We start from the raw sequence: 25,317 nt of genomic DNA, 5'->3' as shown, positions 1-25,317 counted from the left end.
ACATTCATGTCTTGCGCTTCTACAGTGAAATTTCTTCTTTGTTGTGTCACGCCACCTTCTCCTGTCTGAACGTTTTCTATTTTTCGCAACAGCTCTGCATGTTTCCTAGGCTTCTAAACCTTGTGTGGTTTTCCTCCCTCTCTGAATTGCTGGGGGCTGTTAGCTTGAACATACCAGACGCTGGAGAGAAGAACCACTGTGCTCCATCACCTCCGCCGTCACCTCCGGCACACCTGATGCCTTCTGTTTCCTCCCCCAACTTTTTCAAATCCCTAAAGCAGAGTACTGGCGGGGAGCAAGCCGGGCGCATGTTGAAGAGGAGGTGAGACTGCTCGCCAGTAGTCTAGATGCCTGTCCTTCTCGCCCCTCTTTTCAGAAGAGATATACGGCTTTTTACGGCCAGCTTAAATTGGCTGTCTGATGCCAGTTGTCTCGGCTGCACAGCAAAAGCTTTACATGCTGTCTTGAGTATTGCTACCCAGCGGTCAAAACACATCACGTATTTCAAGTCTGAAAAACTGTTCCCTGGATTAGACGATTTTTTTGTGTGATTTTTCTGCTGCATTCAGAAAGTTGCGGTGTGCAGGGAATGAACAAAGATGGATTAAAAGATTACAGTTAAAGATGTTCTTGCGCTGCAGAACAAAACTTGAAGCATTATAATTCCAATTTCCAATTGATGTACACCGAGGTATACATGTATCACATTGTTACTCTGTTGTATTATATAGCTCCCAATACATGTTATTGTAGTATACGCGTTCTCAATTGATAGTTAAGTAACAACTGAGAGCCTTCATTTTCTGTTTAGATGTTCTCTGTCTTTTAAAATGCTGAAATCAGGAGTGAAATCAGTGGACACTTCTGGTAGCACAGGAAGCTTTAAGAAAATTAGATGGTTTCAATGAACAGAAATGACAGGAGAACTTGCATATTTTCCAGTCTTAACTGTGTTATTGCATGTGAAGACAAATTATCACAATAAACAGCTTTTCGCTTTAAACCACTGAAAAAAGAAAATAACTACATCAACACTCTTTCAACTGAGTTCCCTTTTCATATTGATCTTCCCCAAGTCTAGATAAGTGATGATTTTCTATTGCACCTCCATCTCAGTTTTTTTTTAATTTTTATACCTCCACCATTCCACCTAATACTTTTTAAGAGTTCTGTAAGCAAAGCAATGCATTAAAATCTGTTATTAAAACATAATTTGAACAGAAAAATCACTACTGGCATTGTAATTTAAAAGAAAAAAAATATTAAGGACATTGCTGTTTTAATTTGTTGAAAATTCTTTTTTTTTATCCCATTCCACATTAAACAAAAGCCATCATGCGCCAACATGTGTCTTACAGTGTTTACATGTGCAGTAAAGAACAGGTCACCTTCAATAGCCTCCATCTCTTCTGAGGAGCAGGGCTGGTATTTCGGGCTTCACTCCTGCATGAAAAGTGATGCACAGAATGTCTGCTCTGCTCTCTGAGCCTGTCTTCCTCGTGCGACTCTGTCTTTCTGACCTGCGCTCTCTCCACTAGTGCTCTCAGCACCTCTCACCTTACCGGCCTGCGTGCTCGGCTGCACTCCTCCTCCTCTGTTCCCAACTTTCTGAAATTTCTGGCTCCGGTAGATGAGAACAAGCCCTGTGACTTTAAGAAGAAGAAGAAAAGGTATGGGAGCTGATTGAAACAGCCTTCATGGAGAATATAACTCCTTTGGATCTCCTTATGGGTTGTATCGAAACTCTCTCCTGTATGCTCTCTACTTGGTGCCTCTGGAAATAAAATGGATGCTGACTCCTGGTTCTGAGGTGTCTGTCCATTCTGAGTACACTTAAAGGTGCAGTTTAATCTGTTTCTGTTATTTTCAGGTCTTTAACCACTAATTAGTTTGAAGGTCTAACATGTTAGATTTGCTTTCTGGGGGGACCAGAGATCGCTCATCAATGTACATGTGACCTAGCCAAGGGGTTCTCTCAGTTATAGGAGAAACCACTTAAATGTCAAAGAATGAAACGGACCAAAAGAAAAATCCATAAGTACGTTGATCAAATGAGTATGAAGTAAGGCAGTATGGGGGCTGTCCTGCAGTTCATAGTCTAACGCTAGATTCTGTGCCTTCAGGGTGGAGTTTGCATGTTTTCCTCAGGTCCACTCCCCCCGTGTGCATGTTTCTCCCACAGTTCAAAGACATGTTTTCTCAGCTTATTGCATCTCTGCCTTGATGGATTAGGCTCGAGCTCTGTTTTTTCATGTCAAATCTGACCCAGTCGCTGGGCAGGGTTCTCAGGCAAACATTAACTCTTGCGAATAGTTGAAACCGAGCCAGTCCTGGAAATCCAAACTTGTGACAGAAGTTTCTGTGCGTTCACGATTGAGCTTTAAGAGTTTGTCTGCTGTAGAGGTTGTAGTTTTATTGTGGATAATTAAAAACCGTCAGGGAAGGGGCAATGGGTGGTTAAATAGGGGGAGCAAGGGACAACAAAGGCGTTTTGTTCCTGGTTTCCAGATGACCTTGTCGCGTCCTGTGTACACAACTGAATTGACTCTCCTTCACTGCCCAGTTTGTCCAGCTAGGGCTGCTGGTGAGCCCCCAGGGTCAGATTCTGCTTCTTGTTGCAGTGACCTGGACATCAGGTCCAGCCCAGGACGCGGTGGCTCCGACAGCCCCATGAGGAACCGCAGGCACTCTTGGCGGCAACAGATCTTCTTGCGAGTGGCCACACCGCAGAAGAGCTGCGACTCCTCCGGACGATACGATGGTAAGGCTTCGCCAGTGCTGCCGTTGTTTCGTACAGCCAAGCGGCAGAACAAATCCTCCATCACTGTTCATACACAGGCAGCGTATGTGTTGTAAAAAATGGCGCTCACACCCTGCGATTTCTAACCTGGCCAAGATCAGTGACAGATCAGGAACCATGGCGCCTCACCGAGATCAGCGGGTTGGGTCCAAGTGTGATGGTCTGGACAGAAGACCTGTACATTGCTTTCTGAATTTGTTGCATTTATAAGCGGAGTTTCTTTCTGATGCTTGATATCCCCCTTTTCTCAATCCACAGAAACGAAATCCACAGGCATATAAGTTTGTAAGGTGTAAAAACCCATTAGTTTACATGCAAAAGCTTCCGGTTTGTTGCTGAATTCTATAATACTGTATCACCCAGTAATACTTATTTTTATGCTTATGGAGCAGTGAATCATCAAAGTAAGCACACTTTTGCTGGTTTGTGAAAGTTAATTACCATATTTGCTCCAGTACAGTAGTTAATAAGATAAATAAAATGTATAAAATTGTAGAATGCAGACGCACTGAGGAACTATGCTGTGGGAGTTCACACTATAGATGACTTCTTTCGTCTGGCTGCAAAGGACGCATTTTTGTTGTGGTGAAAGTCTCTTTGTACCCTCGTACCTGTGTGAAACGAAGCTGGTACTTGCAGCAAGATTTTGTGAACTTAGTGTTTGTAAATCGAGGGATGAGTACATACTTAGTGTCTCCTGTTGTTCTTTTGCAATGCGAAATCCTTTTCCATGGAATTATGTTCCTTTTTATTGAAAGGGACAGAACTGTTAACTGAGTCTTTACTGAGTTGAAGTCTAAAAATATTGTTTTATAGAGGCAGGGTATGTCTGTTTTGAATAAGGTTGGACAGCTTAAACAGCCTTCAGCAACCATATGTTTACGGAAACTGTTAAGTTAAACTAGATATGCAAATGTCAGGGCTTCTCAGGAATGGGAAGGAGGGACATCTCCTTGTCCGTTTTTTTCTAGGATATGAAAGGTAGAATAGATTGATTAGTAGCAGGATTTCCTGCTGAGAAACTGATCTTTCATTTGGTTCCATATTTTTGCTCAGGCCTTCCAGGAATTGAGTGTGACAACCCTGATCTTCACCTCATTTGAAAATATCAGTGTAGACATCTAAGTACTCTAGGCTTATGCTAATATTGTTTCTTGTGCTTGACCTCCTCAGTTCACCTGATAACAGAACCACCACCTCTGAATTTGATGTAGTTTGTGATGCGTTGCCAATTGTTTTCACTAGGTGGCGCCTTTGTTCAACTCTGGTTTGTCTTTTTGTATAAAAACACTGAGGTAAAATCTAGTTTAAAATAAACAGTACGTTCTTTGAAACAACTTTCTTTGCCAAATGCATAGTGTCTGTATTTGCTCTGTGTCTTTTAAAACAGTTTATGAATTATTTTACATACACTTTTCATACTTTAGTAATACAATGTTTTCTATGGGAAGTTACTCTCCTATGAAGCGTCGTCTGTTTTATCAATGGAGTCAGCATAACACTGTCGATATGTTATCTTTCTGGGCAAACTGAAGTGTGCCTAAGACGGTGAAATGAATCTAGGGTCATAAGCTTTAGTACTAAATGTGTATTTCCACTAATGTAGTCTTTGCTACATTCTGAATACCTAGATATAGTTAGTATACATCCAAGTGAAAGAAAATCCTTTTTTGGCTGCCTTTGTTTTAAAGTTTTGTTAATACATAAAGATTAATAATAAATATTATAATATTTATTATTAATAATAATAAATAATAAGTATTTCGTGATTCTCTCAGGCAGTAATTGATACAAAAGTAGATGTGCAAGGTTTTCCGGTATTGTGGAACAGCTAGAATACTGTACATTGTCATTGCAAATAACAAGAACTGTATGAAGTAGTCAGGTGAGTTCTAGGGCACAGGTGAAGAGGAAAGCGTAGAGCCTGTAGCTGGGGGCCAGGAGGCACAGAGCCTATAGCTGGGAGGGGGCAGGGAGCACAGTGCCTGCAGCAGGGGGGGCCAGGGAGCACAGTGCCTGCAGCAGGGGGGGACAGGGAGCACAGTGCCTGCAGCAGGGGTGTGCAGGGAGCACAGCGCCTGCAGCAGGGGGGGCCAGGGAGCACAGCGCCTGCAGCAGGGGGAGCCAGGGAGCACAGCGCCTGCAGCAGGGGGGGCCAAGGAGCACAGAGCCTGCAGCAGGGGGGGCCGGGGAGCACCGCGCCTGCAGCAGGGGGGGCCGGGGAGCACCGCGCCTGCAGCAGGGGGGGCCGGGGAGCACCGCGCCTGCAGCAGGGGGGGCCAAGGAGCACAGCGCCTGCAGCAGGGGTGGGCAGGGAGCACAGCGCCTGCAGCAGGGGGGGCCAGGGAGCACAGCGCCTGCAGCAGGGGTGGGGCAGGGGGCACAGAGCCTGCAGCAGGGTTGGGGCAGGGAGCACAGAGCCTGCAGCAGGGTTGGGGCAGGGGTGTAGAGGCAGCTGTCACCGAAGGCATCTTGACTCCTGAACTGTGACTGCCTGCTTCACTCCTTCAGCAAGATCAAGATCATAAGTGCAGAATAACTGTTTGGAAACACCGTGCATAAACGTTTTACACAGTTTCACGGTTCATCTCAGTACGAATGTGACGTGCTCGTGTTGTATTGATGTTCAGTATTAAAAGGTGAGGAGAAATGTCGAATCGCGGCCCTGCCAAAATAGGTCCTGTAGGTACTTGTATACCCAAACCCAGGCATTTCCAAGAAATATCGGTGGCCTTGTTTCACTGCTAACCAAATCCAATAATGAAATCATATCTCTGTTCATGCTAAGACAGTGACTTTTAATATTAAGAGATGAGTTCCTTCATGTGATGGAGAACTCCTGGGAATGAAAGGAGCAGTGTACTAGGCAATATCATCTACTGTAGGTGTCAGGTTTATAAATGTATTTTCTCCCTGCATGTTTCAGAACATCTGACTTAGACATTTGAAAACAAACGTTTAGACAATTCATTATATTTAAAAAGTCTTTTCCAATCTTTTGATGAACCAATACATAGGAAACATGACCACCACTTTAATAGTAATTTAATTCTATTTGGGTGGATTTTTCAAATGTGTGCAAAATGAGGTTTTCTGGATTTGTTTTAAGAGCTACTAAGAAATTAAGAAATGCATCTCCCTGAATCTTGGATTTCCTGCAGTATTTGCTAAACATAAAACATTGCTCACTGGTCTGGAATCACACTTCATTGAAAGTGCAGCTCCTTCCTAAAGGATGTAATATTCCTTCAGAAGAGCGCAGGACTTCAGATCTTCTTAGAATCTTTCCTTCCAGGCAGAAAACAAATTCTCACAAGAAATCGCAAGCCGTTTCTAAGAATGATGAGAAGAAAGAGCACAAAGAGGAGAATGAGGTTTCACTTGCTTGTTTGCCCCCAGGTGCACAGGGTTATTTAGAAAAGGGGAGATTTCAGTGTAGAAACGTCATACTTTTCATCCATTAATTGGAACCCTGTTGATTACAAGAGGCCCCTGGTAAGGAAATAATTATATCGCCACCTCTCCACATTCCAGAAGGTACTTGAGGTTAATGATGTTTTGAAATGTGGAATGATTTATATGTCGGAGCTGCCAAAATTTAATGCAAAAAGAACTATTTTACTGAATATTCTGCATTATACAGCATTTCTTTCTTCTTGTGTTCTTATGATGAGGAAACAAATATTTCCGATCTGCTTAGTTAGTCTCTATTCTAGCAGTTCCCAGCCTGCGCCTGCGTTTCCATGCGAGAACAAGGAGTCTGATAGTGGACAGAAGAAATCTGCCCGATTTGACATTTGTCTTCAACCGCAGTTGCTGAACATTTTGTAGGAATATCAACATATCCACTTATGATTGGAAAGGCGGCTTTTCTGTCTTGGTGCACACAGAAAAACGGTACTACAATGGAGATTTCAGACACTCACTGGGGTGATTTTTGCCTGCTGATCCTGATTTTGCTGCTGCTTTTTTGTGTGCGTTTCTTAATTTGTGAATAGCTGCTCTTTGTCTTGAGCGTCGCCGGTTGTGAAGGAACTCGTCTCGTGGATGTCGGCAGTCATCGCCCACATCCGGCACAGAACAAGGCTGTCGGAACAAGAGCTGAAGTAGCCACCGGATTAGGAAGAGGGTGGTGTGAGGCAGACTAGGGCCACCCCCAGGTTAAGTGCCAGGGGTACAGTGACATTAAGGGAACCCTCATCATTGTTTTTTAATGAGACTCAAAAATCCCAACCGGCCAGCTCTGAATGCCACTGTCCAGCCTGCATTCACCTACACTGAACCCTTCTGGGTGAAAAAAATTATATATGGAAATATGTTTCTACTTCAGTAAGGAAGAAGACCCATTCACCGCATTTTTAACTTTCTAGCTATTTATTAATAGCCAAATATTTTCTAACCCCGAGAACTATCTGCTTTCATCTCAACTCTGCATTCTACTCCTTAAACCTTTTTTTCCCTTTAAAACTCTATGGCTTTGTTGCCCTTATCAACCAGATATAGGTACAATTTTATATTACTGTAATTCACCCCCACAAATTCGGGTTTTAAACGCCTGGAGTGTTACACCACTCTGGCAGTGCGTCTTGTGCCGCTCCGCTGTATCCATGGTTAATTTCAGCCGCTGTTCGAGCGGAGCGCGTGCTTTCTGAGGCCTTGTTGGCACGCAAGGCACGAGTTCCCTGGAAGCTGGTTTCGTGAGAAGTTCAGCAGACAGGGAAGACAGTCCTAATCGATCATACTGGAATGTGAGCTGTGCCCAAGCTCGCAATATCCCATAGTAACACTTCACCTCTCTAAAATCCCCTCAGTAGAGATTCAAGTCCTGCACAATTAGTTGACATCGGTATTCTAATTGCCTGACAAGCTCGTTTGCATACTAATGGTGTTTAGGATACTTGACTTTTACACAGAACTGTCTAAAACATGGGCATTTATTTTAAAGACATTAGAGACTATAATATACATTACTTTATTGTTCTTTTGAGCTCATAAGTACATTACAAGGAATAAAGAATTTCTTTGTTGTAATTAGTCATTTGACAAAATTGTAAAGTTTTCCATACATTGCTTTTGTTTTTCGGTTTTATACCTTTTCTTCTTAGTTGTGAAGGTTTTTTTCCTGACAACGGAAGCGTGTCCCGACTGTGTTGGCTATATCTTAATTTTGATCTTGAAGCAAGTGTTTGCTTGTCCTCAGAGATATGTTTGCCTGGTCTTTGTACTGTACGTGACTGGAAAGTGGAAAAAGTGCTCCGTCATGTTCTGGACTTGTCAGCTAGCGGATTCAGAACTGAACTTGATCAGCATGTAGACATTGCGGCTCACTGTATCATAACATTGGCTTGTCTGCTCATGGAAACCTCACGATTAGACGTTTGTGGTGAAAAGATGTCTTTCAAATGCTGAAATTGCTGCATTATAGAATTTAAGAGCCACTTATCATTAGCATTAATAAATCCTCAATTTTAATCTCCTATAATTGTAAGAATTAGAACCTATTTCACTGCATGGCTTGGTGATTCAGGTTTGATGTGTTTGTGGTTTCAGTTGGCTTTGGCAGAAAAATAATTTTTCAGATCTCGGGAGATGTTTGCCAGCAAAGGTCATGCTGAAAGAACTGACCTACTTTTTTAAATAGAATTCCATTCTGGTCCGAATTGTTCAAACATCCCTGTTTGAGGAGGGCGTGGATGGCATATACTGTATAAACTTGTCTTAATTTCAGACAGGCTCGACGGATTCCTTAAGCTTGAAGAAGTAGGTCATTTTGTTTTTTAAAAAGAAATTGCTCCCTCCTTTTTTGTTGGCAGGTAGACTTGCTTTTAGGAACACAGGCTTTGCTTTTGGGGGAAAAAAAGGGACACGGATATATTACTGGTAATGTTATATCATCATAATTGTGAAATGTTGAAGTCTCGAGATATTGTGAAAGGTTTTCATTAGCCAGGTACCAGAGGCAACCTTAACCTTTGGTTTCACTGCAGCCTTAGAGACAAAAGTTCAACAAAGAGAGCATATAGGAACCTCAGTGTCCATCGATTTCACTAACAAAACAAGGAAACAAAGTCTTTTGGATGACAAGTTTCAACAGAGGTAGACTGGTATTATTTACATATTAAATAAACTGTACTGGTTTCTGTTGGAATTTGGCATTAAAGTGACATTTTTGTGACAGTTTCAGAATTTTATAGTGGGTACGTAGATAACTACTTAACAAGCCCAAATGAACTCTGACCTCACCTTTCATCTTCGTCTGTCATCTTGCTGAAAGTCACATGGAGGTCGGCCTGCATTTGGCCTCATTGTCACGGACATCACACTTCTCAAGAGCTAAGCTTACTGCTTGGCTTACAGACCTGTATAGTATTTTTTATCAAGATCAGTAAGGGCTGCTGCCAGCACTGCCTTTTTTTGCCAAATTTTGTCGATGCTTTTAATTATAATAATAATCCTTTGCGTTTTATTACGCTTTTTATCTAAGTATCCCGTGCTTTTGATGAGTTTTAAAAAATTTGGGGTTGGAATCGACTACTGACCTTCAATGAAGTTGTGATGAGTGGGTACAGAGTCTCTGAAATTAATGTGACCCCTTGTGACAGGAACTGCCTCTGTATCCACAGTTGAGTCTCTTGAGTCAGAACACCTTTATAACTGTAGAAGTTCTATATGTCAGTTTAAGCCTTCAACTTCAGTTTTTTGTACAGTGAGGTATCTCCACAGATGGGGCATTTCTTTACTTTTCAAGAGGTTTTACGGTGATGTAAACTGCATTAAAATTAAAATCAATCCAAAAAAAGAAAAAAAAGAAATCTTTTGGGAGTTTGTTTTTCATCACCTTTGTTCTTTCTGTTTGTTTTACCAGTTAGTCAACTAAACAGCATTAAGTACAAGAGAGTGCAATTTGGAAAAGGGATTCTAAAGTAAGACGGGGATGCTCAGTCAAAGCTCTTTGTTAGACAGTGAATTGGAATCTGAAATTGGAACAATTTATTTTCAAAATTGTTCCCAAGGTAATACATCCATATTACCTTCCATGCAATGTTAAGATAAAGCTTGGTTATTCTAGTGCAGGATAAAGGCTGCTTTTGTGCTAGTGAAAAATTCTGCAGAAGTCAACTGATTATATTCCTTTTCTATCTTGCTTAATCCAGTTCAGATTTTACCAGCTGCATCATCTTCCACACAGGGAACTGGTTATTTACACAGTTAATAAAGTAACTGGCAATATATAACACTACAGGATGTGTCAAACATGATCAATTATATGTTATATATCTGCTTCACCAGTACAATTTTGTATAAAAACCTGAAACAAGAAAACTTCTGAAATGTTTTGAACTGTTTGAGAGCGCCGGACTGTTTTCTTTCCCCACAATGTAATGTTTTATCTTTTAGCACTTATCTCCCAAGACTCCGATACAGTGACGGACTGCATCTGCCCAGCTTTAATTAATATACGTTTGCTTTCATTAAAACAAATCGTTTGATTCACTGAGCTGTTGTCAAACAACAGCGGTAAGTGGCATCAGGTTAATTATGCTTTGTGAGACTTTTAGGTGTGTTCACGTCCTAGGAAGAGGCAGCAGAGACTGGATTCCAAGAATCCTTGAGCTTCCTTGTTGTCCCACTCATCTCGGCTGGAGAAATGAGCAGCAGCTTTGCTGGGAGTGACCCCTGCAGGCACCAGTGTTTAATTAGGGAGTCGTGTTAACCAGGATAATCTCCACCTCCAGGCTCTAGTATAGACATAAACTAAACTCCTCTCGCCTACTACAGTATTTATTCATGTATGTATTGTTGGTTTTAGAAAAGAAAATTGCTTTTATAATGTCACATTACAACAAATTCACAGATTACAATTAGTAAATGACCCAGTGCCTAACAGGAATATTTAAATTTAGTCCTGGGAGGCCTAGAAACACTTTAACGCATGGAAAATGAATCTTTGGTTTATATGGGGAAGTAAAAAGATTTTTACTGCCCTTAATTCAAGCTACTGTTAGCCAGCATGGAGCAGTTTCCCCTGCTGAGAGCTCTTCCCGGGAGTCCTGGCTTTCCAAGACGGAGCCAGAGCGACTTTCTGACTCCACGCCCTGCACACCGGCCTTTTCGACGCCCTCTGGCTACAGAGTTATCAGATCGGGCCTCACGGTTTTAAGCACCAAAAAAAAAAAAAAATTGGGGCATCGGATCCATTCCAGCAGTAACTTTCAGTGGCGCTGACATTTTACCAAGGGCGTCGCCCTGAGGTTCTCTGAAGGGGCCGTTGTGTTTCGTGCCTGGGTTTGAGAGGCCGGTAATCCCCTCCCCTCCCCCGCCTCGCCCCACGCTCTTCCTCCGAGCCCTGCCGAGTTAATGACGGGCCTCCGTCAGGCGAGCCAGTGATCCCTGTCAGCGGCGGTGCAGGAACAGGTGGCACCGTGCGGGATGGGAGGGTGGGTCCGAAGGAAGGAAATGTGATCCCGCTCGTTAAGGATGCGGTGATTGATTACAGGGCTGCCCTCGGGAGGTTGTGTTCTGAGGGTGGCTTCAGAACAGTTCAGAAAAGAAGCTTTTGTTCTTCCAAAAACTATTTTCTGTTTTATCGTCTCGGGTGTAATTCTGCCTCTATCTTTTGTCCCGTATTTTCTCTTCTTTCCTTTGATTCCTACATGTGCATAGATGAGTTTTGCTTTCCTAGTGCCGTTTGTTTTTGGTGCGTGCTGCAGGGTGGCTCTCTTGATTGCGTTTCACATCTGTGAGCAGCTGTTCCTTGCAAGTCAGTGGGCCCTAACCATCCGCTCAGGATTCAGCCACAGAAATCACGCCGTATGGAAATCAAACATTCGGAATGTCACAAGCAGGCTGTCGATATCTCTCGTGTTGAGCTGAATGCCTTGGCTATTAATCTTGATAGTTTACTGTAACACACCTTGATGGATAGCTGTTCTCGATCACAAGCATGAGGGTACATGCCAGGTATCATTAACAAAGAATTACTGGGAAATTAATTGATTTGGTCTCCTTTACAAATGCCACATTGAATTATTTATAACATCATTATCTAGATTGCCACCATAAAATATATTTGGGAACATAGGCATTTGCAATTGTAACTTGAAATCACGTGGTGTTTTGAAAAAATATCCCATTGTTTAGACTTGCATCTTACTGGTTTAGAATACAGTGCACAGCACAGTAATTCAACCTCGAAACCTGATATCCTTTAGTGTAGGTGTGACACTGATTATAGTACCTAGGAATTTCAGAAGAGATTTGGAGAGGGGTGGAGGTAACAGGCAAGGCAGTGAAGGGTGGGAAACTGCATTAACCCTTCATCTGCCAACCTCAGGAGCAGAATTTCAAAAGACTGCAGACTGTCCACTGAGGGGCTGAGAAAAGAGAAGCGTTTGCCTACAGTATTTTCCGTACAAAATAGGGGCTCCCCATGACGAACATGTCTCAACAACCCACTAGAGCAGACGGGGAAAGGTGAACATTTAATGGGGACCAGACAGCAGTCTTTTTTTACAAAGCCTTATAATTATGATTATAAACTTCATTCCACTGTCGGGCCATGTTAAAGTCTCAGAGGCAGACCAGCTTCTAAGATGAGTTCTCCTTCTGATGCAAAATAGACTACCAGCCTATTTCGATGTGAGGAAGATGTATTAGGATTTTTTTCAGGTGGGTAGCTGCGTCAGCATGCGTAGGCTGCAAAGGAACAAGTAATAGGTTTATTCCATGCTGAAAAAAAGAAGAAAGAAAACACAACATTTGGGTCGTGGAGCCTTCTTCAGGTGTGAGGGAATTTACTGTACATAATATTGGCAAAAGATCACAATAGCTATAGTCTTCTATAGATATAGACTCTAGATCACTATAGTCTGCTCTTATGCTGTTAGACACGCTGTGTTAGTTTTAAGTGTTCAGAGAAGCTTATATGACGACAACTCGGAGGTATTAAAGAAACCAGGGTTTTAGAGACTATGACAGTTGTTCTTTTAAGTGTCGTTTCTGATGCAATAGGCTGGTTTCACAGAATAAAAAGGAGATGAAATAGCATTGGATAGTCCCAGAGGCTGTGAGAATCGACGCCTGTGAAGCCTCTGGTAAGAGTTTAAAGCTGAAGTGAGCAAGAAGACCCATTCCATATCAAACTGTCCCAAGCCCCACCTGGAAATTCCCCTTCAGACGGTACACTCTTGTCCATTTTGTTTGAGCATTGTCTGTGTATTTCCCGCCTTTTCTTTTTATTTTGTGTTGCACTTAACCATACCTCTCCATGCTTCCCTTGGACTTTACACCGAGTCGTCTGTCCTTTATAATGCTTTGCTCTGCTCTTTATTAATATAATGTGTACATCGTATATAACGTGCTCTGAAGTACGATAAATCTTCCTAAGGTTCAGTCTAATATTGTTAAAGCTACTTGTAAACAAGGCTAATTTGATCTGGAGGGAATTCACAGTAATTCCTCTGGGGAATGTGCTAGACTAAGAAAAACTAAAATAAAAGCTGTTTTCCTTGCCAGCTGGGTTTGTGTGTTGTGCAGAAGTGAAGGGGTGACCTTCTCTTCGAGAGGTCGCGGGGGGGGGGGGGGTCTCGGCAGCATGAAAGCATTCCTCTCGGAGAGAAGGTCCCCCAGGCCGGGCCCTGGGTGCCTGTCACGCTCGTACTCCTCCTACCCCCGCGGGAGCCCGCCGTGACGCCCTGTGCCCGCTGGTCTCCCTCCGCAGACAGGAGCGATGCCGGGGAGGCGCCCCCACGAGCGGCGCTGGGGCCCGGGCTGTGCGAGGGGCTGCTGGGCCCGGTGGCGGAGGAGCGGAAGAGGACCCGGCAGCAGCTGCGGGAGCTCTGGAGGAAGGCCATCCTGCAGCAGATCCTCCTCCTGAGGATGGAGAAGGAGAACCAGAAGCTGCAAGGTGAGCTGCGCCGGCGGGGGCTTTGCCCGAGCCTGGGATGCCAGCAGGAGCAGGCTGGGGGGGGCTGTGATGTCAAGGGGTCAGTTAGCAATAACTGCTGTCCGAGACGGCTGACGTCACTCGCCCCCCTCAAAATCATACTTCCTTCCCTCCTTCTCGGTCTTCTGCCGTTCATGTGTGATATTAAGATCCTGCTTCTACTCACGAGATGTTGCTAAAATATGCTGTGTTACAGGACCAACGTGTTGGTTAATTTTAGGTCTGTTGCTTTAGTTGTCAGTCGGGATTAACACTCAGGATTTTTGCTAAATGTTTTGGTAAACTATTGACCTTTGTATAATGCAGAACAGTAACCAAATATTGAGTTGTTTTTAATTGCACTAGCACACAACAAAGCTGAGCTCCTTTGAAAAGCCTGTACATCCCTTGGCGTGAACAGCACCCAACAGTGTCCTCGCATTTATCACCTTTCTACTCCATAAGGATTTTGCTAAGAAGCTACCTTTATTCTATTCTGCTTAGTTTTCTAGCCCTGTTTTAATCAATGCACCACTCCATCTACCTATGACCCAGCTGGATTATTTTAATGTGTTGAATTTGACAGTGCCTTGCGGTGATGTTCTGTCGCTGTGTACGCCTCTCTAAGTACATGTGATGTTTGCATTGGGTATCAACACCTGTCTTGCCTGGCAGGTGTTTGCCTCCACCCTAGTAAACTTTCAGCGAAGAACCTGATGTTATCATCACACCTCTTCAAGTAGGAATTAGTGTCACAGAGGTAGGTCAATATTTGCCTACTGAGTCAGCAGATGTGACCCTATTTTTTTTCTGGGCTGTTGTTTCATACGTGCAGAACACACCAAATGGGTGGTCTGCACTTTGCAGATTCACTCCTTTCCAGTAAGTGATTCTGCTTCTTGGACACTTTGCTCCAGCTGTTGGCAGATGCATCAGTTTCCTGGGGCTTGTAAATAAGCTCACCTGAACATCTGAGTGCAGCTTGAGCTGTGTAATCCAGGTGTTTCGGGTTGGGATCTTGAGTCGTATCACTACCTAAGTGTGACTAAGTTGGCAGTGCACAATTGTTGAGGTGCGACCAAGGGTAGACACCTTAGTCTAGTGGACTTAGTTCAGTACAGTGTATCGAGCATAATTACATTAGAAGGAACAGGTTCGAGTCTCACAATCAAACTTCTAACTGCTTGGCGTTGTGCTCCTTCCTTATGTTCTTATATGAACCAGAGGCCACTGGTGGAAACTAACTGGGAGAACATTGGAAATTGAGAACAGGTTACACGTCTTTACACAAAGGGTATTGGGGGAGTGGAACAGGCTCTCCAGCCCTGTTGTTGAAACAGATATTCTGGCTTCCTTCAAGAACCAACTGGGTGAGATCCTTGGATGAATTAGCTACTATCGAGGGGTCTGGATGGTCCGAAAGTGAGGATCGGTTTAGCTCTGTTCCTGTTCTGCATTTTGCATATGCAAAAACACAAGAGCAGCTTTTAATTCGGTCACGTTTCAAGAGAATTTGTGTGCCTGTGCTTCTAATCTGTTCCTGCTCATTGGTTAATGACTGCACTAATGTCCTACACTGGTATGCTTCTCACCTGTGGTTACTGGAAGCATTGTTTTGCATTACAAGCAATTTTTCAGCAAAACCCGAGACAGATGACTCTGAGAAAGCTGTACAACTTGAACAACCTGAATAAGAAAACAGTGCACTGTGCTCATTTAGCCCACTGCTCATTTAGATATCTAATACCTCCACGACAGTTTTTACAGGAATATGGGAGTGCCTTTCTGAACTGCTACATGTAAAAAAAACACTGTGAAAAAATGGCAGCCAATGAGCCAAAAGATTGAAGGGTTGAATTACAGGGTGAAGAATGCAGCACCAAGAAAAAGAGAAGCCTGCAAGTTCCACTTTGTACTTTAATGAGTACGTGACACTAGCACACTGCCACGCTCACTGCTGAGTCATGTCACAGGAGCAGTGATGTGAAAATTAGAGGCTAGATTTTATCGGTTTCTGGTCGATTAGATATTACTCAAGGAAAAGCATTTAAATTACTGTATGTGGCAGCAGAGCAGGAAAAAATAATTTTAGTAAATTAGGCAGAGCAATTTTAGAATGTGTGCAATATGAAAAAGGACGTTTTTTTCCTGAATGAAATGAATCAAAACTGCATGCACATTTTTAGTCTTTCGTAATTTTGGACATAAGTCAGGGCAGATCCGATCTGATCTGATTGGAAATTGAGAACAGGATACACATCTTTACACAAAGGGTATTGGGGGAGTGGATCTGATACAGGAAGAAGCTGGCAAACGGTTTTGTCACGGTATTTTTAAATGTACCAAAACAGGTGCATATGTATTTGTAAACCCCTGCATTGCGGTGGCCACCCTAGAGCCTAGGAAATGGTTAGTTCTTTACTGATCTCCATGCTGGGTGTGGTATTTTACAGATGTATTTCCTGTCCTATAAGCGATTCAAAACATACTGATGAGTGGTCTGTGATGAGAGTTAAAATATCCCATACGACCGTTCATAAGAGCCCTCTGGTTAACCCTGGTGTCCTGGCTAAAATTCCAGTCTTATCTGTTACCAGCATGACTGTAGGTTCCTTGTTAATGAACTTGGTGACGCAGGATCTCCCTTCGCCTGATCTGCAGTGCAATGGGGCTGCTGGATAATAGTAGCGCCTCACACCTCCTAGGTTGCAGAGGTGGATGAAGATCTGTTTGAAAACCTCTTTGGTGTCCCTTAGAATACAATGCTCTATATACTTCAAATGTAAATAGCTATTATAATTATTTTCTGTTTTATATGCTGCATTTATGGGATAATGTGGCAGTAAAATTGAAAAGAGCATGTAAAATTGCATGCACGTTATGCAGTTTTTGCTTTCGGTACTTGTTTTTATTGCAAAAAGTTATGCTTTTGGCTAACTGACACAGATATCCATAATGTTCAGCACAATGAAGGTGCTGTGGAGTCACTATTTCCATGGATTCTCAGTTATCAGTGCAATGTGATGCCAGACCTGAAGGCAAATGTTTTCTTCTTTGTGATGTGTGGGAAATAAATGAGCCAGCATCTTGGATCTACAAAAGATTAAGCCGTTTGCTCTATATTTGATTCTTAGTTAAGGGAGCTCAGCCTACCCATACCCATTTGGTCAGGCTGACTTTTGGTCAGGAAGAAAAATGCCTGCTGTTTGTTGAAATCAGAGAATTGAGAATTGCTTTGCAGTCACGTGCTGTATTTAAAACGCTGTAGGCGTACCTCTAAGACCTCTAACATACCTCGTTCAGTTGTTACTCTTCTGTCCTGCATTTATTTAGTTTCTTCCTTTCCTTTTCTCTTGTTTCTCACTCCCTCACCCCCTCCCTTCGTTTCTTTCTTGGTCTGATGCTATTGTTCAGAGGAGCTGCGGGCCCTCTCCATGCCTGTTGACATTTGCCAGCATGTCGAGCAAGCGAGTATTTATAGCTCCCCAGAGAAGCCGTTGACGTGGGCAGGGACAGGAGGGCCCTGCCGGGCAGGGGATGACAGATGTGGAGAGTGGGTCTAGGAGGGGAGGAAGGGTGTGACACAGCAGATGAGACAATAATCAGAGGGTGAGAAGGATGATGAACTTTAAAAATAGCTGAGAGACTGAGTGTGTTGCATACCATTTGACTGTGCGGCCACGGTGGCAGTGTTGTTGTTATTGGTTTTTAAGAGGTGGAGGGGGAAAAAAAAAAGATTTTGTGCTTTTTTCTGGTCTGTCTGTAATATGTCTTTAGTAGGGGAAGCAAACGTTTTTGTTTGATTAAAAATGGGGATTAAAAGAGACGGTTTTGTTTACACGTCCTCAGATCGTTTCACGGACGAATGCGGAAGAAAATCCGTTTTGACTGACTGTCAGTGTTACACAACATTTCCCAGGTTTGTCAGTGCAGTTTCTTTCACAGAAGAAATAGTACGGCGCTTTTGTATTATCTGGAATGGGGAAGGCAGTGTGGTTCTGTGGTGAGGTTAAAGGCTTTGCTACCAGAACTTTCCCAGTTCAGGCCCCGCTACTGACTAACATTGTGTCACCCTGAGAACCATCTTTCTTCAGGCAACGTCTGAAACCAAGTTCCTGTTGTTTGTGGCCTGGTAACAGCAGTTGCTGATGCTGAAGCCGTTGCCGTTGCTGAATTTATCCTCTGTAAATTGCTGGCGATAAAAATTTCCATTACGAGACTTTATAGTGGTGAACATTAAAAGACATCTGTTACATTGAATAAAAAATAAGAAGTGACCCCTGAAGAGTTCAGGGAATTATACATCAAAAGCCGGGAATGGGCAGGGCAGGTACATTCACAGCAAAACATGCATTTTGGTTTGGGCAAAAGGCGTTGAGGGACAGGTATAAGTGTAACGGTATGTGGGCTGGTGGTTTTCTTTTTTCCCTTTGATCTGACAACATACAGGATATCTGTGAGCCCACATGAAAAAGGCAGCCTTTTGTTCCATTCAAGACCTCTTCAAATCATCGGTCTGCAGGTGGTGCGTTGATGAAAACTGGATAAATATTATGTGTATGTGTATAGCACTATAACATGCTCTGGCATAATCTTTAAATTGGTGGCTGACAACCAGGTAAATTCTTAATCATTTACACCAGGAAAATGAAGTCATACTACAAGACGCTGCAACCAGCGAAGAAATGCTGCAGGAAGATATTGCAACTCTGGAAGTTCCCCAACAGTGCCCTAGTGGTGACAGTGACACTTGTATTAGCTGGCGAAGTGCAAGTTCAGACACTGGAAGTTTTTAACATTTCGACACCGAAAAGGACATCTCTCTCTGTCATCTCTCTTGTCTGTTTGGCTTCATTGTCCACAAATTATTTTTCATTCTTATTCGAGAGGGATAAGCTCTCCAGCTTGTACAGTATCTTTCCTTGTTTGTTTCTTTTTGCCTTTGACAGTCTTGCAACCATCCTGTTTTTACAGAGGTGCTGGGCATCTACTGTCGAATACTGAATAGCGTCGCTCTGCAGCACTTGTAACAAGTCAGACCGTAAAGGTCTTCTAAACAGTGTTTGTTCTTCTTGATTCAGGTCAGTGGGACAGTTTTACAAAAAAGACACTCATTGTTGGTCAGAATAAAAAATCCAAACCGTGCGAGATTGTGGATTAAAAGCAAAAATCAAGGATGACAGTTGGCATGTTCTTCACTGGGTGTTCCAGTTTCTTCCTGTCACCAAAGGTATATTAGCTTGGTGTGATGGACTGTTTAAATGATCACTTCCTCCATTGCACCAGAGTGGACTACAGTCCTACCAAGGGAAAAGTGGTCCTGTTTCCTCTCCTGCTTAGTGTACTGTGCTTCAGAGCTGGGCTTTGGCATCTTGTGACACTACGACTGGTTAAGTTTCATTCTGACCATAGATGGACTCAGAACTTTCTGTAGAATGGTCTGAGCTCTCTGTGGTGATACCATTATGTTTTTTTGGCAATTGTTAGGTCCCGCGTATCCTCGTTAACTTGAACAGTAGGACTTTTCTGTAACAGTGGCCTGGGCAAATCCACACCATAATGAGTTTTGAATGTCAAAATGAGTCAGTAACTGTTCAGTGTACAGGAAAGGGGAAATTCTGTGGGAATTAACTGCTTTGTGGTTCCAGATGAGAAAACCGGTGAGAGAAATACCTTGCTATTGAAATACTATGGCATAGTTTCGCCTAAGAGAGAAGTCCGAAGGGATTGCAATTGAGCCCCTCTGTTTAACGTAGATACAACACTAATGTATCTGTAATCATATCGAATTTGAACTAAAAGAACTGAGTGAAAAAATATGATAAATTGTGAGCGCACTTGCTTCCTCCACAGTTTCATGTGCGCCAGTTCTGTAGAAGAGCCCGTGGTGGCATCATGAGGAAGCAGCCTGTTTTGAAGCACGCAGGCGGCGGGTCGGGCTCCGCGGGGCGGGGCGGTGCTGCCTGTTGGAGCAGGCTGTTTTCGTGTTGTGCGTGCCTCCTCAAGAGTCGAGAGCGGCTCGTTCAGAAACCACTTCCTCAGAACCAGGACCGTCAAATTATAAAATGGTAAATGTGTTGCAAAAGTCGCAGTAGAATCACTTTGTAACTTCTCGATTGTGTGCGAAGTTTTCCCGGAGCTTTGATGCGTCTGATTGTATAATGTAGTTAACAGTGTCACCATTGGCAGAGGAGTCACAGCTGAGGACCCTAGCGCCTGTGATTAAAACTGTACCATTAGTTTGTGGGCGCTATACTGACATAGTTGCAGATGTACCACCTTGGTGCTCAGAATTGTCTGCTTGGATGGTTTTTGTATTCTGAAATATGACTAAGAACAGCAAATGGCATAAACTGACAGCAGCATTACTGTGTGTGTAACTTTAAGTCATCAGATCGCAGCACTTGAGATGGGAGACTTCTGAAGAGAGCCAGGTTACCACTGTAGGTAATGTTGGTGGACCAGTATAGGGGAGATCTTTGATCTGGAGCAGAATTTCCCAACCAAACCATTGGAAATATGGTGAGTGGGGGCTGCTGTGCTGAAGGTGTGCTCTTCAGGCTGCGACACGAAACCGAGGTGCTGACTTCTTGGTTATTACCAGTCCCTTGGTACTTTTATGAAGGATAAGACCTACTGGCACATGGCCAGTGGGGCAGCACAGGGAGAAACAGATCCCCTCCTACTTATGAACCTGTTTCTGATGCTTTGGTATGAAAAATGACATCCAGGTGCAAGTAATTATGTACTTTATGAATTAATTGTAATAAAGAAATTGTACAGTAGCTAAACGGACTGTTTTTTTTATCCAGAGCGACTTACCAAGAGGTTATGATTACCTGTTAGTTTCACCCAAAATTGTTGGTAACCGTTAGTTCAGTGTGGTGCAGGTTTGATGGATTAATCCGGATCAAGTACCTTGTTCATCTCGTGTCCCCGGCTCGCATTTGAACCCAGAATTTGGATTTCAATCTCTGGGCTCCCGAATGGTTACCCCTACACCCCACTGCCATTAACCACATCCAAGAGCAGCTGGAAACACAGCACAGTGCTGGTCTTCATCTCATCCACTGCTTGTCCTTGAAGCGGAAAGGTGGCAGTATCTTTTCATATGTCTTTTCGCACTCTCCTCCAGGACTTTATCAATATATGTGGCATAGTGCCCATTCTAGGTGGATTTTGTCATCTCTCATACGTGCCTCGCTGGGCTCTTTGTTCCCTGGTTAGTGCTGCTCTCGGCTTTCTAACATTTGATCCGTTTTCGGTTTGATCATTTTCCTTGTTTTTTCTTAGCAGCTTTTGTCTCCATGAGCACCAGGGTTTCTGCGTCTGTTGGGTATGATCTGTGCTCTGTGGTGCAAAATGCCAAGTTTGTTTTTGTGGTTTCACTTTTCCAATACCTTTAGCGATGAAGACAAATTAAGGAGAAACAATAATCATACTCTCTTCTATCCCCAGTTTTGAAGTAGTCAGCAGGTAGTCTTGTCTCCGTTCACCAATTATGTTAAGCCTTATGAGTGCAGGGACATTATACTCAAAAGAGGGGTAGCAATATCATAGGAGTAAGCAATGTACAAGATATATTAATATATTACTGCCTTGTTGTCTGTTTGGGTTTGGTGTGTGATTAATGTGGTTAAATTGGTAGGAAACTTTCCCATAATTCTGTGGTGTAAGTATAGGAGTCCTTTCTTTGCAGAGTTTCAGTAACTGGTCATTGTGTCCAACAGTATAGCAGTAATAAACTTTTTTTTTAACAGATAGATAATTAATAGATACGAACAGGAACATTTACATCCAGCAAAAAGACTTTTATCCCGTGCAAGAAAGACTTGACAGACTGGTATTCACTAGGGAAGGCTGTAATTCCAAAGAATGATTTTGTTTTCGAAAACTCCCCTTCCCCTTTTGTTTTCTTAAAAGCATTGTGTAGCTTGATCAGCCAATAAGCCGGATGGTTGGGTAGCTGAAAAATGAGGATACTCCTTTTGTTGTTTTGTTCCAGTTGATGATTTAACTTGAATTTTGCGGTTTTCATTTTCATTCCCTTTTCCACTGAGAACTGGAAAAAAGCATTAGTATGATTTAAAGAGATACAGTGTAGGGCTCTGGCCATTTTGGAGTCACTCGTGACCAAGAATCAGAGTACAAGTCAATGCGGTTTTGATGTACAGCACAGGTGAGCACAGAAAAAGCACTAGGGGCCACTAGCTGAGCATTCAGCAATACTGATTGGGGGAAAAATACATACTTTGTATTTGTTATTAGTAAACTGTGGTCCTTATCAAAGCTGGAAATGAATGCTTTTGATAGCTGAGTTGTTTTAATTCTTGTTTTAGATTTTTTTTTGTTTTCTATTTGTTAATTTTCTAGCATGGTCTGTAAGACCTTTCCTCCCATTTATAAGGTACTTTGACTCTGTCATTATTCTTTTTCGGTCAAATGACTTAATTGAATATATAATGTACAGTACAATATGTGGGTTACTTTATCCAGTGCAAAGCATATGTTCAAGATTAAAAAAACACTGGTTGATAAGTTTTTTTTTTCAAGCAGCAATCGAAGAGAATATCTGTGGGCAGCTTGTGAGGGACCTTATCAGACACTCCTTTAGAAATTTGAAACAGGTTCTCATACAAAATGTTTTCTTTTCATGTACTTTTCCAAAATAATGTTTTACATACAGCCTTTATTACTTATATTAGTGGCATGGTGGCACAGTGGTGAGCATTGCTGCCTTGCAGCACTGGGATCCTGGGTTCAATTCCGGACCTGGGGTGCTGTCTGTGTGGAGTTTGTGTGTTCTCCCTGTGTTCCCAAGGCTTTTCCCACAGTCCAAAAACTTTCTGCTAGATTAACTGGCTCCGGGGAAAAATTGGCCCAGATGTGAGTGTGTTTGAGTCTTCCCATGCAATGGGCTGGCATCCTGTCCAGGGTCTATCCAGCCTTGGACCCAGTGTTTGCTGGGATAGGCTCTAGCTCCCCGGCGACCCTGAAGTGGATAGAAAACGTGTGATTCAAGGATCAGTACCTATTAGATACTATGTTGAGAAATGCAGGTACAGACCCACTTCTGTTGGGTGCTCTAAGGCTGTAAGTGATCCAAACTCACAATCTCCAGTACCCTTTTCTGAACTGGGTGATCGATGATTTTTATTCCTTGTGCTTGTGACTGAAAGAACATGTACGAATGCTTAATTGGCCAGGAGTCCATCCTTTTAGCATCAATAAATCCTACATTTTATTAACTCAAAATCCAGTGCAAGAGGGCTTCCGTTTTATGTGAATTGTGCACATTCAGTATTACCGACGATTCAATTGCATTCACTCTTCCAGATAATTTCCCATCATGTCTGTAGATGGTACTAATGGTCAGGTTGACAGTTTTCTGATCCATAAAACATGTTTGGGGTCATGAATAGGTGAGCTATAGACTAATCCAAGACACAGGTGCATTTTCACAAATTGAATGTTTTGTGCGTTCCAGCCTCAGAGAGTGACCTCCGGAACAGGCGACTAAAGCTGGATTATGAAGAAATCACGCCCTGCCTGAAGGAGGTGACCTTGGTTTGGGAGAAGATGCTCAGCACACCTGGCAGATCGAAGATCAAGTTTGATAGAGACAAGATCCACACTGCAATGGGGCAAGGTAACAGAGATGTCCTGCTGGGAGTTGTGGCCCACAGTGGGAGATTGTAGATTGTAGATCGCAATGGAGGAAACTTATGCCGAAAGCCTTGAGTCACTCAAGGATTCTGGGAACTCCAGTATTGCACTCCTCAGAGCACAGCTACTCAACACTTCCTGGCCAACCAATTGAGGGGTGGTTTTTTTAACAGCCAGCTCCTTATCTCTTTCCTTGCCGACTTGCCTGATAAATAATATCACAGTGATGAGGTAGTTGAAGGGACGTTGTGCAGTGGAGCAGATTGGGTTTGGAAAAGACCACATTCTGAGCCCTGCTCCAGCGTGTTAACCATTGTGCTATGTTCGTGTCACCCTCTGGAATTTATCTCCACCACCTGTGAAGTGTTCATATGCCTCTCCTCCTAGATGAACTTGAGCAAATTAAAGTTATTTTTTTTTCCTTCCTTTTTTCATTCTGCACGGACAGCCGCGCACTCTAAGGAACGTCACAGGGGGATCATCTCTGTAATTCTTCATTTTTCCAACCATGGTCAAGTAGAAAAACAAAAAAATAAGTGCGTCTTCTTTGCAAAATATTTGTGTATATTACAACTCTTCAATAATTTTCAGGAATCTGCTGGCAAATTTGGAAAAGAAAAGTCGGACGAAGCTTCCTTTAGTCTTTGTGTGTTAGTGTGATACAGTGGAAGGATCCCCACTTACCAGAAATCAGAATTTTTTGGGGGTTTTTCAACATATGAAAAAAAACTAGAGTCAAATTTCAGGTAAACAGCTTCCCATCACACCTCCCTAAAGGTCCTGTATTGAATATATTGGGAACCAGAACCCAGACTGTCTTGGAGAAACGTTGAGATATCTGACCTGTATTTCTCTCTCCCATTTCTTTTAATGGCGAGAATAGGCTCAATTTGCTGTTAACATGTGCCCTGGCTCTCTCAGGTGTTTCTTTATTGTTAAATTAATCCCAGAGCTTAAGCTGCTTTTTGGCAAAGAGAACAAAGATTTACAGTTCTTTGAGTTTTTTTTTCTGGTCTGCAGCCAAATTCTGAAGAGCTGTTATGTCTGGAATAATATCGCACCTTTTTGCAAATTAGGACTTAGTCCAATGAATTGTTTTGATTCCTTATGGTATAATTGCATGGAGAGAGTGTGCCCTTGGGCAAATACTGTGAGAACTTGCTGATTCAGGGTCTTCCAACAAAACCTGTCTGTTACAAGAAAGTGATGGAAACAGTCATGAAATACCCTGCCCTTGTCTGTGTGGTGAGCAGACCCAGTAGATGTACCAGTTACTGCATCAAGAATTATATGAACCATCATGCTTACAATTGAGAGGTAACAAAAACAAACCATAGCATATAATTTTGTCTCTTTTGAAATGAAATTACCTAGCTATTAGCTGAGGTGACTGTGATGTTTCAGCATATAAATTAAGGACTTCTCAATGGTTTTTCAGCACACAAATGAATACTTTTTTGTGATAAAATAATAATTATAATAATAATTGCTTACACTTATATAGCGCTTTTCTAGACACTCTACTCAAAGCGCTTTGCAGGTAATGGGAACTCCCCTCCACCACCACCAATGTGCAGCATCCACCTGGATGATGCAACGGCAGCCATAGTGCGCCAGAACGCTCACCACACACCAGCTATCAGTGGGGAGGAGAACAGAGTAATGAAGCCAATTCATAAATGGGGATTATTAGGAGGCCATGGGAAATTTGGCCAGAACGCCAGGGTAACACCCCTACTCTTTTCTTGAAACACCCTGGGATTTTTAATGACCACAGAGAGTCAGGACCTCGGTTTTACGTCTTATCCGAAGGACGGCGCCTGTTTACAGTATAGTGTCCCCGTCATTATACTGGGGCATTAGGACCCACATGGACCACAGGGTGAGCACCCCCTGCTGGCCCCACTGACACCTCTTCCAGCAGCAA

General features: G+C 42.9%; 1 protein-coding gene across 6 annotated transcripts in view; it reads left to right on the top strand.

Moving 5' to 3' along the window:
• Positions 1–25,317, top strand: part of tbc1d1 (TBC1 (tre-2/USP6, BUB2, cdc16) domain family, member 1) — a 92,501-nt gene that overhangs the window by 52,645 nt on the left and 14,539 nt on the right. For 4 of the 6 annotated variants that reach the window (XM_088909116.1, XM_088909092.1, XM_088909147.1 and 1 more), the window contains 5 exons: positions 164–322; positions 1,539–1,670; positions 2,622–2,761; positions 13,521–13,706; positions 23,212–23,373. In XM_088909116.1, coding sequence (XP_088765242.1) covers positions 164–322; positions 1,539–1,670; positions 2,622–2,761; positions 13,521–13,706; positions 23,212–23,373 — 779 coding nt within the window. The remainder of the gene's footprint in view (positions 1–163; positions 323–1,538; positions 1,671–2,621; positions 2,762–13,520; positions 13,707–23,211; positions 23,374–25,317) is intronic. The other 2 variants (XM_088909139.1, XM_088909176.1) reach the window with 1 other exon arrangement.

The sequence above is a fragment of the Atractosteus spatula genome, chromosome 1, assembly GCF_055471065.1.
Source record: "Atractosteus spatula isolate fAtrSpa1 chromosome 1, fAtrSpa1.hap1, whole genome shotgun sequence".
Classification (NCBI taxonomy): Eukaryota; Metazoa; Chordata; class Actinopteri; order Semionotiformes; family Lepisosteidae; genus Atractosteus; species Atractosteus spatula.
This window is presented reverse-complemented; position numbering and strand designations above follow the sequence as displayed.